We start from the raw sequence: 17,172 nt of genomic DNA on the forward strand, positions 1-17,172 counted from the left end.
GTCTTTCAGGTCAACCCAAAGTGATAACATTTTGGGAAGCTGGAATAAGATTTTAGAAAACAACTGTTCAAGGTTGACCAAAAGCATCACACTCAGTCATTAACTGCAGAAATTATAATTTAAATTTGGAACTATTTAACCCTTTTCTGGAAGACATTTTATGTAAGTTAGATGTGTTGATGGAATGTTGAAACATTTCCTTTAGAAAGGACTTGTAAAAAACCACTCAGACAGTTACAGAAATGTTTTCTCTTTTGTTTTTGAATAAAGCTATTTACCAAATGTATCTACTGAAAATCTGCAAGTCATCATCCCTAAACTTCACTTTTCAGCAAACATTCTTTCCTAAAAAAAGTTTCCATCTAAATCTTAATGTTTCCTTTAGAGCATTTTTTCTTTCATAAATCAGTAGCGATAGCCAGGAAGACACCAGCCAAATAGCTCCAACAAGAATGAGACTCATCAGTTACAGTGAATGGCTGAATGATACCCTGTATTTTCAAGATCTTATTCATCCAGACTGTCTCCAGCAATCCTACCCCATATCCTCAGAATCCTTATATCTTGAGGATGCAGGTCAGTTTTTCAAATCTTCTCAGGACCTCCCCTGAAGATTTGACTGTACATCACCTTGAAACAAAGACCAATCTTACTTAAAATTTGGCACTGGAACAGCAAGACCCCTAACATTACTGCACGTCTGTCAGGCAGCCCAGCGAGCCGCTCCCCACCCCAGGATCCCCAGCAGAGCCGTATCCCTAACAGCTCCCTGACTTCTTACAGCAAGTTCCTGCTTGGCTGGTCCCATCTGGCTTTGCCCCACAGCAAGCACCCCTTGCACTGATGACTCTTCCCAGAGCAGGCAACAGGGAGTCTTTGGGGAGCTTCTCCTCGTGAGGACCCCGTGGGTCTCTCCCAGTGCCACAGCAGTGTCACTTGGAAGTGCTTGATTCAGGATAGAAGCAACCCAGACAGCAACACCTGATTTTGCAGAACTTCTCTGCAACTTCTGACATTTTTGGCAATGGCTGTGGCCTCCTCCTCCCAGCCAATGGGAAAGAGTAGGATGACAGAAATTCTTAACAAAGGACGGATGTTTCTAACACTGAGAAGACAATCTTTCCCACCCCCCACACCAGTTATCTTGAGAAGTTGGTGAATTCTTTTAGCTGAAAGTGCATACCTTCAGCACGAAAGATTTCAGCCTCAATGATAGGATGTAAATTTGTTGGTGTTGTAAAAACCTGAAAGCAGATTTAGAGTGCTAAGAAACAGGCAGCTTTAGTAACAAGCATAGCTTGCTGTGCCACCTTTTAATAAAATATTATCTGTCATCAAAATTAGCCAAGTCTCTTAAAAATTCAGGCTTTGTGGTCTTATATTTCTGCTCCCCCGCAGTCTGCTCCTAAGCTCCAACTGTATCCATGTATAATCTATGGCTGTTTTCCAGAATCAAGTAACTACTCTTTGAATTGTAATCTCTTTAAACAAGGTTAGAGATTTCTGCTTGGCCAGTTGCCACTTTCCTCTGCCATTTGTATTTATAATGTGATCGTGATGGACCCGATATGCCGTATCTGGCACAACCAGTATCCTCATCTGCGGTCCTACGAACAGTATGAAAAATGTGACAGATGCAGAAAAGTTGATGCTTTACACATGGACTGGGCAATCGGTTTGTGCAGGTGTCAGGGACAGTTGGAGGGACAGGGATGAGGAATCTGCACCCCTGTGATTATGATCACAAGCCCGGGTGACCCAGAAGACTCTCGGTGATGGACAGTAATAAGGAAAAGAAAGAGAATTAGTAGCACTGGGAGGAGGTGCACAATGGAGAGAAAGAGGCAGTGGGGAAGCAACGCAGTGAAAAAATGAGCAAGACGAAGGGGAGGAAGCAGCAGACAAACTGAGAGAAATAAACATGAAAAGGTGAAAAGAAACAAGGACAGGGAAAGAGAGCCAACACGAAATGAGAAAGGAAGAGCACTGAGAAGTGTTTATACGAATAGATGCACCAGAAGCCAGGACACAGGAGTGAATCCCAAACAGCTGTCATGGAGGAATCTGCAGCACATCCACACTGCTGGAGAGGAACAGGAACAGCCAAGGGTCTTACTGTGAATTTCTTGTAGAGCTCATAAGTGAGGAGAGGGTTGGGCAATTCCCTGAAGTACAGCTTGCAGAGTGACCCCACGCAGTGGATGTCCTGGAGGTAAACTTCCCTTGTCAGATCTGGGCATTGGTCAGAAACAAACTCTTGTCTGGAACAACATGGAAACATAACAACATGGGTGAATAAGAGCTGTAGCAGGCCAGTACTCCACCCCAAGTACTCGTTTACAGCTAGAGAAAAAACAAATGGGAAAGCAGAGATGTCTCTGCAGGCTGGCCCAGACTGTGTCCCAAGTTCAGGGCCCTGAGATTTCAGTTAGTCTCCATTATCCCTAACACAGGGAGCGGACCTCAAATAGATATAAAGACATTGCTTTGTCACAAAGTGAGAGAGAGAAACTCAGCATTGGTGCTGAGACCCTCCATGCCTTTCCCACTAACAGATGTGGAGGGAGATACAGGTTTCTTTGGGGTAATCCCTAAGATGTTGTCTTCCCCTGTTACCAGCTTCAAAGACAGTTTATCTTCTGCATCAGCGTGGAGCTTTCTTGGCCACAGTCTGTACCTGAGGGACTAATGCCAAAAAGGCACCCAGCAATGTCCCTGAATCCCTCTGAAACTCCAAAACATTGCCCTACCTCAGCTTCTGTATGTTGGATGTCACTCCTGAGAGCCGGTAGATTCCATCCACGATGCCATGAGTCTCAATGAACTCCGCACAGCTCTTCAGCACGTAAGGAACTACGAGAGGAAAGCAAAGCAAGGTGTCCAATGAATATACACTGACAAGTCACTGACAAGCTCCCACAAGTCACCACAGAGGAGACAGTTCCATGAAAAAACAGCAGAGGCTCTCTGTGGATGCAAGGAAAGACAGCAATGAGAGAAACACAGGGCAAATAAAAAATAACTACTGCAAAGTGGCTGTGAGGATATGCTGTGGTTGTGCCATGCAATGCTCATTGACATGTGACAATGACTGACCCTGAAGTCACATTAAGATGGCAGAAAGAAAGGTAGGGTTTCCTTCTCTTCCTTTTTCTTCCAAAACAAAACAAAAGAAGTTCTTTCACTCTAATTGAAAGCATGTGGTAAAGCATGAGGTCCTGGGAACCTCCACCCTCCCCAGTATAGAGCTCCAGCCTCGCTGAATTGTGCCAAAAGGTCTCATTGGCTTGGATAAAAATCAGAGAAGCATTCACACTTCCATATAAGCCTACATACCCACAGTTTAGTGTTCATAAATCCCACTGAGGGGGTATAAAGTTCAAATATTGACTAGATCTGCACACTGACAAAACCTGACATCGGCTTCAAAAGAACTTCATCAGCATAACTAGACAAAGACTTAACCAGTCTTAGAGCTGAGAGGAGCCTGAGGCACAACATTTACATCCAGGCTTGGACCCAAAGTATATGTTTATTTTTTCCCCATTCTATAGGTATAAGAACCCCCCATTCTCTTGGTCAGATCAAGCCTCCCTGTCCCCAGTATTATAACAACCCAAGCTATAACAATAACAGTAAGAAAGCCCTTCCTTATTAGGTGCTAGAAACTACTGTGTATTTAATGCATTGCTTCACACAGCCATAGGCAAAAAAGTCAGTAAATGAACAAGTCAAAAGTTCCCTGCTGTAATGCTGACTCTGCTGCACTGCACATTTCAAAAGCTGTATGGAGGAAAACCAACTAAGCCATAGGTTTGACTGGAAAGCCAGGCCATAGCAACTACTGCATCTTGGTGACACCCCAGAGACCATGCCTCTGGCTGGACCTTCCCTGAGTTCTTCTGCTCTTAGTTCAGGACTATCATGACATATTAACATGTGCTTCATCAGATGGCATCCAAAGACTGCACCCCAATGATAGCCTGAACAAAAACAGTTAGTACATTATTAATTTTCATTATTTTGTTATTTCTCACGGGAGCCACTGAGGCCAGAGCCAGCTCGTGGGTGGACCTGTCCCTGCCAAGCACTGCAGGGTGCAGGCTCTGGGAGAAGGGCTCCAAGCTTGCACCCACCCCAGTGACACACTACTGCTGAGCCAGTCAGTCAGGGAAGTGCTGCCCTTCTGCCTCCTGACCTGCTGAGGGAAGTAAAGAAGTCCTTTTGTGTGCCCTTTCTCTTGTCTTTTGGCCAACCCAAATGAAGGAGTACACAAAGTCCCAGTGATTACTTGGAAGCCTGAACAGTCCAAACAGACAATACCTTCTCAGTCAAAGGAGCTTCTCCAAAACAGCAGGGAAAAACTGACTTCATGGATTCTTTGAGCAGGCACTCATAACATGGGTACATTGGTCATGTTGTGTCACACTCAAAGCTCTTGTGCTGATTTTCAAGACTCTCAAGTTGTTGGGTGGAGCTCATGGCAGAGGTCCTAAGCCTACAACAGCGTTCATGAAACCATGAAATTGCAAAGAGAGCAGGTGAAGTCTACAGAGTCAAAGCTTTGTCCACAACAGAGTTATGGGATTCTCTCCTCAAGGACTTTGGAAGTGAAGGCACGTCAGAGCCTTCCAGAAAGGAAAGAACCTGGGAAGCATTCCTTTCAGTGCATGCAACACTTACTTCCTATGTGGGCTAAATGGTGTGGAAGGAGACAGAGAAAAGAAAAAAAAAAAAAGAAAAGAAAAAAAAAAAAAAAAAAAAAAAAAAAAAAAAAAAAGTAGAATGAAATTTCCTTAATATCCTTCCCAGAAAAGTCCAACTGACACATCAAAAAAAAGAGGACCTTCCTATCTCTGACTAAGTCCAGATTATCTGGAACTGCAGTAGGGAACTCAGATCATATGATGATGAGAAGGCTAAAAATCAAAAAAAGGGAAAGACGAATTACTTCAGGCCTCATCTCCATTTCTGGAAATCAGGCTTTAACATCTTTATGGTAGAAGCTATGCATACATGGCATATTAAAATTTCCGTCTTGGCAGGAGTCTCGGAATAAATGAGATGTAACCAGCAAAAATGAAAGTTAAGCAGATCCATGTCCACCTCAGATCCATCTGAGTGAGAGAATAAAACCATTGAACCAATGAAACCATTGAACTCCATGCAACCTGAAAAAAGAAGAATTAATTGAACAGAAAACATATTTGATCACGATAGCCACATGACAAGGTTTTTTTAAAGGTTAACAGTCTTTCATGGAGACAAGCCTCATATGATGGTGCCTGGCTGCCAAAAAATGGGGTCCGTGCACAAAGCATCCTTTATTAGACATTTTTTAAGACTTTGGTTTTAAGAATAAGAAAACCAACTAAAAATGCAGATACTGATGTTTGTTGTGACTAACTTGACCTCTTGAAAGTAAGACCTATTAAATCACACCATTTTTTGGCTGAGTTCTAAGTTTCCTTGCAGTAAATTAGGTCAAGAGGCCTCAGGCAGGTAAGCAAACCCTCTACACAGAAGAAGAGAAGGCTAGATCCATCTGTTGAGGACTGGTAAGCAAAAAACAGGGGCCTGAGAGGAACAATCTGTAGCAAATGTATAAAATTCAACCCATTTTAAAAGTGGCTGAAAATTCCACAGCAGAGGAAGCCTAGAGATTGCAAATAGACAATATGCATTGAGCTCTGCCAGGATCTCTTACCGCGGCCCTGCACTTTTCCTTGCTTTTCCAACTCTGGGCTTTTCACATATCTCTGCCAGTGCCCTTCACTCATCATGTACGAGATTTCCTGCCATACCAGGTCTTTGGCTCACAGGAAGAGAAACAGTCAGTCATGTCAAAATTTGTAGCAGTTTTGTGACGTCAAAAAAAAAAAAAAAAAAATCCACATAGGACACTTTTCACTTGCAACTGAAAACTACAGACTTTGACCTCAGATCCCTGGAGGAGAAGGGACTACATCGACTTCCTGCAAACCAAGCCCCTAAATGCAGCACTTGTATGGAACTGGAGCACAATAAATGTTTTCTTTGAGTAGGACCTGTAGCTCTGGCATTCCTGAGCAGCTCTGAACTCCTACAAAGCTTAGCCTTTTGGGCTTTTGGAGGTGGTGAGGTTAGAGCAGTAGTGAGCAGCTCTCTCCCACTTCCAGGAGTTTCTGAGCTGGTAGGATTATTTCAGACGTGGCTCCTGATGAACTGAGGTTGGGATCAACCCTGAATGCAGGAAGGTACAGGCTCTGGCATGTGCTTTACTACAGGTTTCTATCAGAGTTACAGGGCATGTAAATCACAGGGCTGGGTTCCTCCCAAAGGAAGACCAGACATGGATGGGGATTTGCAGCATGGGCTGTACGTGCAGGCACAGAGAGGAGATGGGGGGGAGGGAGCCCAGTCTTGACACTCCTATAATTAAAACTGTGCTGGAAGCTTAGAAGGCTTAGAAGCTGGAAGGGGCAGCTGGTGTCACACAGACCCCACTTGTTCTGCCAGGCAGCCAAACTGTCCTCATTTAAAACTACAATAGAAACCAGATGGAGGAGGAGAAGAGAGCATGGAGCAAGGCATCAGTCAGAAGGGAAATTGAGTTATAAACATACTGCACACAAAAGACAATACTTCTCTTCCCCTAGACAAAAATAAACCAGAAGGGCAGTCACAGTAACTCGTTCCACTCTCACTGGATATCACCTCCAAGTTCAGTGTACCCAGACATGCACCTTCACCGGGGTCCCTTCCAAGACAACAGCTCATGCCACCTCCTTTCCATGTGTCTGCTACTCCCGCTGGGTCAGGCACCGCGTTGTCCTCCTCCTGATCCCCCCAGCTTCCAGTGGCAGCAATGCACACTGAAATTCCTGCCTCCCAGCACTGCTGGCTCTCCCTTCTGTCCCTTCCCAGCCATGGAGCTGCCACCCACCAAACCTCCCCAGCAGCCAGAAAGGTGCCCCTTCTTTGCCTGCCTGACTTCATCTGGCACTGGACTGAGTATTTTGGATCTAATCTGCAGAGACCTTCAAGCATGTCCCTATTTAAATCCCCAAGCAGCCCAAGCAGGAGAGGTCACTAAAAGAGGGAGTGACCCCATCCAGTGGGAGGATGGCCTCCTGGCCTCCCACCAAAGCCAGAAAAGAGCAGAAGATGTTGATCCAGCAGGAGATGCAGGCAATATCCTGTGCCTTTCAGTGCCACCTTCCAGAAGAAACTCTGAGTCCCCATGGGCTATAGAGGGACCCCAGGGAGGGGGTTGCTAAATCAGACACCCTAAGCAGTCAGTGTGAATAGTGCCCAGTTAGACAGTAAGTTAGCTAACCTGGACTGGGCCATGTGTTCAGGGTACGCTGCACTGAACTGCACTGAACAGCAGCAGGCTTCATTTTTCACTTCATCCTTCTGTTATTTTCTCAGACTACTCCTTGTAAGGATAAGCACTGGTGACAGAGATGCACAGGGCCTTCTTGGTAGTTGGTTTTTGCCACATGGTGGAGGTTTCTTGTCCTCACTAATTTTATTTTAATTTTAGTTCAGCAGAACTTTCATTTCACCTGGAACACCAACTTTTTGATTTTTGACTTGCAGGAAATCGTTTGGATTTTTTTTTTTTAAATTTCTCCCCAAAATGAATCCTCTACCATTAAAAAAAAAAAAAGTTGCGGGCATTTTTATTTTATTTCATCATTTTGGTTTTGTTCTACATTAGTATTTTATTAATTGTCTTCAATTACCCTCTATAGTGGTGCATGCTTCCTATCATGCTATGGCAATACCACAACAATAAAGGTCAAAAGTCTCCTGTTTCAATTTAAATGACTAAAATAGGAAATATTTCCTTTTAAAAAGTATTTCAGTCTGTACTAAGCAAGAGTTGTTATTTTGTAACAAAAAAATAACAAAACAGAACAAACTTATATATTCAGTTGTCCTCCTAATCACAGGAAAGGAACAACATTGTACAAACGGCAACATACTTGATCATCAGTATCTCTGATATGGTATTTTTTTTACATTTCCTGACTTTCTACTGTAAATCACGAGTTTTAAAGCTGATTCACTATATTTTTTTTTTCTTTTTTGCTGACATTGCCTGATTTTCACTAGGCATAAGGTTGGTTGAGGAACAGATTTGAGAGCAGATCAAACTGCTCTCCTTCCTGCAGCTCGCCCAAGCCCTGGTGCAGCACATCAGCTACAACACCAGATTTTCTCCCAGTGAACAGTCCTAACCAGTGGCAGCTAAGGATAAATCCTGCCTTCCCACCACATAGCATTTCTTTTGCCTTCCACTGCCTCCTTGTCAATGGCAGCCAGGGATAGAAGAGATCACAGCATCCAAAATCCCTGCAGAGGGTCTCTCCTGCTCAGAGATGAAGTTGGTAGAGCTGGGAAAGGGGATGGTTTGCCCTGTCAGGACATAAACACTACAAGGACAAAGGGCTTCACTCTCCAGGATGTCTGTGCGTACTTTCCACCAGCACTAAATTCATTCCACAGAATTTAAAAAAAAAAAAAAAAAAAAAAAAAAAAAGGAAGCAAGCCAAAGCCTGTCTTACTCCCAAATTCCAGTGTTGAATTCAGCTGTTACCTGTGGCTGAGTTGCCACAACCCCTCCATACACACACCCACCCCTGAATTTAAACAGCATGAGACAGGTAAACAGCACGAAACAGGCTTAAAACCAAGCCAACTTGTTACAATCCGCCTTGGCTTTTCTCCCTTAGCTGCCATAAACACAGCTTAAAAGGATGAATGGTTGGCACCAAGGTGATCCTGTCCACTTGGACAGCACAAATGATTCACTGTGTAAGTCACACACTTCATGTATCTTTTCCCCTCTGCTTCTGTGGGAAATGCCCCTGCAATGTCACAAAGGTTATCACAACAGTGCCATTCCCTGTGATGAAAGCACCATCCTGTGCACAGCTGGGATTTGGTGGGCAAAAATGTAGGAAAAACAGATCTCAAATCTGTCAGATGCTGCGAGCCATCACCCTCCATGGCCTGCGTGGGAAGTGGAAACACTGAGTGCTGTTTGGGTTGTGGCCTTCTGATTTCAAGCACACGCATTTCAACACGACCTGCAGGCTCGGCCCTGAGTTTGAGAGAAGTCAGTGGCACCGCCGTCAAGGATGTTTTTCTTCCCCATGGATATTGTACCCAGCTTACATCTAACATATCTAAATAAGACATGTAGGAACACCTGATTTTCCAAAGCAGATCTGACAACTGCGATGCTTGAAGCAGGAATGAAAAAAGCCCGTGGCAGACCTGGCCAGCTCACAGAGAGCACACATCAAAGAAAGCCTGAGAGAAAGCACTGCCAAAGCCGACACTGAATGCTGACTCTCAGCCCCGGCGGTCACTGTGCCCCTCTGAAATGTGACTTTACCTTGACATGGCTGGCAAATTCTGTCACGCAGGCACTTTTGAAAGAGGCTGTACTAAATACTAGAATAGTTTTGTTAGGAAAACATCCTGCTGACAATTTCCTGCAAAAAAGAAAGACCAGATAACAGAACAGGATATCTCCACTCCTAACTTCTATGACTGTGGTACAACCACCTCGGAAAACAGTGGCTCAGGTTCTTCATGGCAGGTCAATGAGCGGTGCACGTCCTCAGCTAACCATTCAAATCCTAACAGCCCTGATCTACAGCAGATTAGGGTGGATACTGTACAGCTTTTTGTTTGTTTGTTTGTTTGTGGGGTTTGTTTGTTTGTTTGTTTGTTTGTTTGTTTTACCACAGCACAAGCAATTGGGATAAATAATTCCGAAGATAGGAGAAACTGGACAATTTATGCTGTGCCTGGAAATGGACTCGGGTGTAAGTATAGAAAATATCAGAACAGTTTTGAAGCTGAATGTAGTGAACTGACCTCTGTCTTGGTAAATGCCTAGGTACTGGAAAAACAAGCAAGGTGTAAGACAGGAATTCTGCCACTGACCTCGATTCTGGTGACATGTGCTAAAACCACTAACAAATCCAAAGGCTGCACCAGCTGATGGAGTGCAAAAGTGGGGCGATGCCGATGCTGCAGCTCAAGGGAGCTGGGACAAGCAGCCTGCCAGGGAAGAGCCCAGGTAAGTGTTGGGTGATGGGATGGAAAGCCAGTAATGTAGGCTTCACCTGAAGTCGCTTGAGAGCCCGCTGTCTTCCATCCATATCAATAAACAAGCTTATGGCATGTTTTCCGTATCATGCTTTCCTTTCTTCTTCCGCTCTCCTCTTAAGCATAGAATCCAAAGTAAGCCATGCTAACCCACTTAATTGCTGGCAGCAAAGCAACAAAATTATATGAACTCCATAAGTTTCTTCCTCCTCTCACCAGATTTTGATCTACATGTTTCTATTTACAAGAGCTTCAGAAGAAAGTTAAAAAATAAGTGCAGTCTCCATCTTTTACCTGGGCCTGCCACCTGATGCAGACCTGTTCATTTTCTTACAGTCCCAAAATTACTCTGGAGGCAACTTGTAAGCTTTAACACACACTTCTTGACTGTTATAAGGATGTAGAACCCAAAATCTCCCTTGGCACTTTGAGATTCCTAGACACGAATCTTAGGATCCCCAAATCAGGAGAGCAGCAATTCAAGGGGATCAATGCTCCCTACCTGACTGTCAGGGTTAGTTTGTCCCTTAGTCCTTTTCAGCTTGGACTCTAGTGTGCCAGGCAACGGGGATTCCAGGTTTCTCTTTATAAGGCAGACTTTTGGGGATGTTAGAAGGAAATTCTGAGTGCTTAGGTCTTGACGTGCACCTGAAAAATACCAGCGACTAGTTGAACAGTGTTGAAGTCTTTTGTACTGTGCCCCCCACAAACACCATCTCCATATACTGAAATCTGTAGCAATCTCCAGAGGACATGGAATCGGCCTGCAGTTTCTGTGCTGCTCTGAAGTGGTCTCTCACTGTTCGACAGATCCTTACTTCACTTTTGTAATGATGGCATGGTGGTGACAAAGCAACTAATTCCCAAATAAATGCTATTGGAAGGCTGGGGAAGAGACAGGATGAAGCAAGGAACTGGGTTGCTATCTCATGAACACCTGTGCTGCAGCAAAGTGGGCTGATCTGTAGTTCTCTCTGCTGTTCTTCCCCAGGGAATTTCTGTTTTCCCTGCAAATGCACAAGGAGAGGATGGAGGTCCACCAGCACTCATGGCTCTCTTTCCATGTTTGCCACACATCCACAAGCATACGTGGCAGCCACTCCCAAGCTTTAAAGCACGCATCCAGCTGTGCCAGTGAACTCAGGATGGCAGTGCCACCGGGCTCAGGTGTGTGAAAGGAAGAACAGGTGCCCACCACCCAGGTGGAGAGCCCAGGTTAACACTGGGCAGCAAGGTACAAAGTAACAGAGAAGCTGGTCATGGGCCAAGCTCTCACGTGGAAGAAAAATGGCATGGTTGAATCTCACAGCACTTATTTATATCTTCTCCCTTCTTTTTCTTTTGCCCTCTGTCATGCTTATGGACTGATGCAGACTGACACTAGGTTATGCAGCAATGTTCTTTCACTCAGGCCTCTCACTGATCCTGCCTCTAGGGCTCTCCTAGTCAAGAGGGGTACAGCAATTTCCAGAGGTTATTCCAAACGGGCTGTTTTACAGACACTCAACAACCTAGGGCAAAGAGCAGGAAAAATTGCTGAGGATCATTACATATCACAAGCAGACAGATGAGGAGCCTAAATGCAAACCCATAACGGCTGCAAATGAGAAGTGAAAGGCAAATGAAAACAGACTTTCGTGAAAAAGTAAATAAGGCTTTATGATGTCAATCTGATTGAAAACAAACATGCAAAGGCACTAGCAATAATCAGTCATTATGATTTGTAGACAAGCAGCACCAAATCCATTCCATCTTTGCTTAGTTGCTGAGCATATATTTAGACTGAGTGTTTTTATTGCCAGGTTGCCTGGGCCTGACCCAAAGAAACATACTCACAGGAAAAAATCCCTCATAGAAAAAAATACTCCACAGTATCTTCCACAAAGGAAAATAAAATAAAATCAATTTGTTCTACTCCTTCTTACCTTTTACTGTGACATGCAAAAGCAAAGGAGGTGGATGAATGATAGAAGCATTTTCACCAGCTTTACAGAGGCACAAAATAATGGTGTAAGTTTCAACACAGACTGGAGAATTAAGACTTCTCCTGGCAGTGGAAGGTCACCTAGAAATGCTCCCCCAACCCTACTCAGGGGAGGCTGAAAACAGGTCAGTCTTTATTTGAAGAGGATTAAACTGTGGGTGACTCGGATTGCTGATGTTTTTCTGGTGAAGCAAGGCGCTGTTCTACCCATCCTAAGTAGAGCCCAGGGTATATGATCACAACAGTCCGTGGGCTTGGTTTCTCTGTCCCAAAAACATGGAGAAAATTCCGCCAGAAGCAGCACCTGATCAGACACACATAACTCTGCACATAAACGTTTGAGGTTTCATGTGCATTACCAGGAAGCTCTCCTTAGAGAAATACCTGGGCTTTAATGAGGTGTCAATCAAAGCCTAACAAAGTCAAAAGATGTGAAAGTCATGCTAGGCCAGTGTCATAGGTCTGGGGGATACAGCGTGACATGCTGGTGCTCTTGTTTGTTGTAGCATTGCCCTGCTTGTCGCTGCTGAAGGCTTTGCTGGGTGAAGCACTCACAGCCAAGGAAAGCTGTTGGTCTGGGGGGCTGCTCCTCAAGCATGCTCGGATATCTGCATCAGCAAGTCCAGCACAAGTCTCAGTGGATTGGTTTCACTCAGTATTTAAGAAGGGCAGCCCACGGGATATGGGTCATATTGGCCACACCTTTTCATCTTCAGAGGCTTTAGTACTCTAAAGTGTACTCTTACAGCCACGTTCACAAGGATCTTGTCTTCCTTTCCATACACCAGGGAGGGTAAAGAGCTCAAGAAGAAGCTGCTGAGCAGCCTGGCTCAGACATCTGGATGTGGTGCTGCTCCTTCAGGGCTTCTTTCAGAAACAGCAGGGAGCACAGCACTGCTCCATCTGCCAGCCTTGTGGCACATCAGTGCTCACATATGTTGCAAGAGGGCAGTTTGCTCGCTCTCCAGAGCCTGGGAGAATCAGCAAGGATGGCAGAGGAGGCAGAACGACATTTGCAGATGGTGTCACAATGCCTCCCAGCCTTCTTGAGGCTGATGCTGGGCTAGGATTGTTTAGAATGTTTCCTGCCATGCTGTCTGTGTCTGTCTACCTCTGTCTCAGGATGCCAGCACACAGCTACTGAGATGCACCCAGAGCACAAGGAATGGTATTCCAAGGCTAAGCTGCAGGGACTGTACCTCTGCAACTGCCTGCCAGAGGTGTAAGAGCATCGGAAATAGCAACTAAATCTGTCAGATGGTCAGTGATGAAAGGAAGCACAATGCTGCTTGTAAAAACAGCAGTAAAAGAGGAAAAGAAACAAAGCTAAATAAAATATTCATGATGATATCTCCTTACTTCTCAAGAAGGCTTCTGTCCCCTCACCTAGTAAGGACAACTCAGGAAAGACAGCCATCTATACAGTACTTTTCTTTGTACTCCCAAGGTCCTTCTGCTCTCAGTGGTAGCACTGTCCCCATGTCCTTCCTGCACAAAAAAAACCCCCTCCCAGTTCCACAAAGGATACAAGCCTCTCGTTCCTTTCACCTCTCAATAAATACGCATGCCAGGGGTTATCAAACTGAGGGTCATTCTCAGTGCTAACAATGGGAAAAAAAACAGTGTCTAGCAGTTATTAAAGCAGTAAATCTAATCACTTGGCAATTGTGTTCCTTGGTTTCCAAGCCCCCAACAAATTCTTGAATATATTCCATATTTCACTCTTTATTTTATTTTCCATTTTGCAAAGGACAGGCTCTGAACCAGGATGAAGAAAAACAACTTTCCTGCTCCCCCTCCCCCCGCCTTTTTTTTCCCCATGCTATCTCTGCTCCAAGTCAGGCCAGGTAGTGCTTATCATTTCCTCTGCACAGCAAACACCAGGGTGCATGCGTTTCCTGCCGGCCAGTCCTAAACTGCGAGCTGACATTGTTTTCAAGGCCCCCCTCTCTCAGAGGCAGGAGCAGTTCTGCTGCACAGCTCTTCCTGTTGATGTCAGGTCCCTCTTCCTCCCAAAGCAAATGGGCTTCCTGACAGCATCTGTGTCCTTTTCCATGAGGACTAGCGGGAACCATTTTCCTACACAGTGGCCACGAAAGAAAAAAAATAGTACCGGAGAAAGGGATGTAATAGGGAGGAGCAGGGGTGGATGGTTTTTTTCCCAAGTAGTCTTGGAGAACACCTGGGGTCCCTCTCAATGAGGAGGAGAGAGAAGAGAGGTCAAAACAATACAGTTACGTCTTAGGGATGCTGGTATTTTCAAGTACCAGAAAATCACTTATTAGCAGAGAACATCAGAGACTAATTACAGCTGCTGATTTCCCACTGCTAAGGAATGTAAGCTCACAATAGAATAGCTACAGCCACAGCCCCTGCGTTCCAGCAGCGCTGTCATAAGCTGTAGGAAATGCCAGGACCTTTACACCAGACTATTGCCTTCTTTTTTATTCTCTCAAATGGAGGAATTACTACCACTGCCAGCACTGTTTCATCAACAGTGGAGAAAATGGGCGACAAATGTGCAGAACACAGCTGACACCAAGCTGAATCACTTCAGCTCCGCAGACTGCCATTGTGTGTGCCACTGCCACAGCAGAGAAGAGGAAACCTAACCAGACATCATTTCAGGCCTCCCCCAGCTCAAGGTATTCAAGGTTTGCATTTGTCCCATTAGAGAAGCTGATGGGCTTGTCCCATATCCCACCAGGAAGTCTGCAGCTTGCTGCACAGTGTACGAAACAATTGTGGAGCCTGTGGCTACAGGGACACACAGCACGGCAGAGGGAGAGGAGCATGGCCAGTCAGGGGAGAACAGTGCTGCCTGCCCTTCACAGGATTCCAGCCACACAAGTCCCATGGCCTCCCTCACAGAGCAAGGAGTTGGATCCCCAAGACCCAACCCCCAAGAAAGGGTTTCCCTTGACTGGGGAAATAGAGCTCATAGCATTTTCTGTGCTACGTCCATACCACTGTAACCAAACAGGTGGAGTGGGGAGGGTGTTCACTGAGGGGTGCACAGCAATAACCAGAACAGGACCTGCCCCTTAGCAGACTATCTGCTCCTAATGGCCCTCTGGGATGAGTCACAGGTACTTGCCAATAAAATATATTCTTATAATGGGATTTTCTCCTTTTTTCCTATCTGTGGACTAGTTACCTTCCTGTGACACTGCAGTAACTAAGCAAAGGACTATACTTCCAATTTCTGTCCATAAATTGCCACAGAGGCTGACAAAACTATTCCAGCTGCATGCAACTGCAGTCAACAGCAGATGTGGCCCCAAGTCTGGCAGAGCCAGCAGAGCTGCAAGAGAGTGAACTGGGGCTTAGTTTTCCTCACCAGAAGAAGTTCTTACTCAAGGTGCAATTGCAACGTCTTAAGGGCTGGTGAGGGTGATAAGATAGGATAAAAGGATAGGATAAAAGCCCACCTACATTCTCCCATCAGGAGTTGGCCAGGGCTGCTGAAATTTGCAGTGCTGACACTGGAGCAAACATTCCTGAGCACGGAAGGCGTGCCCCCGTAACCAGAGCCGTGCCAGTGCTCACACATGACACTGGGATGGGGGCCCACGAGCTGCTCCTGGTGCAAAACCGCCCTTGGATGAAGGGTCGCGCGAGAGAAGGTGACCCCACCGACCCCACATCTTCCTGTCGCTCTCCTCCCCCTCCAAGTACCGCCTGCTATTCGTGAATGAATTACCTCAATCCCTCTTAAGCAGTGTACTGACCAGGAAAAGGGCGTGGGGATTATTAATGGAAAAATCCTTGAGTCTTTCAGCCCTGCAGTGTGGCTACAGTTACAAGGAAAACAGGATACCATGCGGCACATGGGGAGGAGGAAGAGAAAAGGAGCAGAAACTCTAAGGACCTACAGGGATTAACTAGCAAGGAAGAACAAAGGGCTGATGGCAAATAGGCAGAACTGGCCTGAATGACCAGAAGAAAAATGAAGGCACACAGCAGTGGTCTGCACAGGGGAGGCATAACATCAAGGGAACAGCTGCTTCTGCATGATCTGGAGCATGCAGCTATGAGCCAATGAAACTGTGAGAGGATATTAAAGAGCTGGGAAAACCTCCTAAGACTGAGACATAGTATCGTGCAGAATTGCCTTCTCAGGCAGAGGGACGGAGGCAGGCTTCGTGGATATTCAAAATCCGCCAGATTATTCTGAATGGAATGGTTCTGCGCCGGCCACTGACACCAAGACAAAACCATCTCGCCGGCCTCCCCATGTCGTTATCAGGTGATGCCTTTTAAGCCACAGAAAGATTCCCTGGAAGAGTTTGCTGTGTTAAAAGAAAGCATAAGTGCCAGCACTCGCTACAGCAAGGGACAACCACAACCAGCAGCTGGAGTTTAAATTGGCTACTAAAGCATGTGGGAAGAAAAGGCCACTTGAAAATCATCCAGCTGAAAGATTTTCCAGTGGGAAAGTGTGCATTTCACAAAATCAAAATGTTTCACCAGAATGCATGGATTCTGTTCAATTTTTCAACCAAACTGTTAGAAACAATACACTGTTAGAAATTTTCAACCAAACTGTAGAAACAATACACTGTTTCTAGGTGGTGAAATACGTTCACTCCTTTATCGCTATTGCTAATGTAATTAAACCTTTTAGAGAATTTTTATTTAGGAGTAGTTTCTCCTTTTTGTATTCCAGTTCTGGATGAAAGGAAGTTTTATGGTAGGGGAAGATGGAGTACAGTACAGTGCAAAACAGGAACCAGCTCTAATGGACATCGAGTGGTATCATCAATGCCTGCCTAGTGTTTGCTCCTTCCTGTACACTTCTGAGGACAGCAGCACTGTTCCTTGCAAGCTGAAGCCCGGAATATTGCATGCGTTTCTTGTCAGTGAATGAGAAAAAAAAAGAGGTGAGTGTCCTGTGTTTTGCTTTTCAACCCTCAGGACACAAAGCCCCCTCATTTGAAATCTTGCTTGTATGTCATGTCCCCCATTGTGAGGATAAAACCCCAGCACGGTCTCACAAAATGTGCCTTGCTCCTGTCAGCAAAAATCTAAGCCCTCGGCAAGGAGTCATGAATTAACAGAGGATAAGGATCATT

General features: G+C 45.2%; 1 protein-coding gene across 3 annotated transcripts in view; it reads right to left on the minus strand.

Annotated features, from left to right (window-relative positions):
* ARHGAP31 (Rho GTPase activating protein 31) overlaps window positions 1–17,172 on the minus strand; it is a 79,162-nt gene that overhangs the window by 21,389 nt on the left and 40,601 nt on the right. For all 3 annotated transcript variants that reach the window (XM_040054716.2, XM_040054715.2, XM_040054717.2), the window contains 2 exons: window positions 2,751–2,853; window positions 2,117–2,261 (listed from right to left, as the gene is read on the minus strand). In XM_040054716.2, the coding sequence (XP_039910650.1) occupies window positions 2,117–2,261; window positions 2,751–2,853 (248 nt within the window). The remainder of the gene's footprint in view (window positions 1–2,116; window positions 2,262–2,750; window positions 2,854–17,172) is intronic.

This window comes from Hirundo rustica, chromosome 2 (genome assembly GCF_015227805.2).
Source record: "Hirundo rustica isolate bHirRus1 chromosome 2, bHirRus1.pri.v3, whole genome shotgun sequence".
In the NCBI taxonomy this organism is placed as follows: domain Eukaryota; kingdom Metazoa; phylum Chordata; class Aves; order Passeriformes; family Hirundinidae; genus Hirundo; species Hirundo rustica.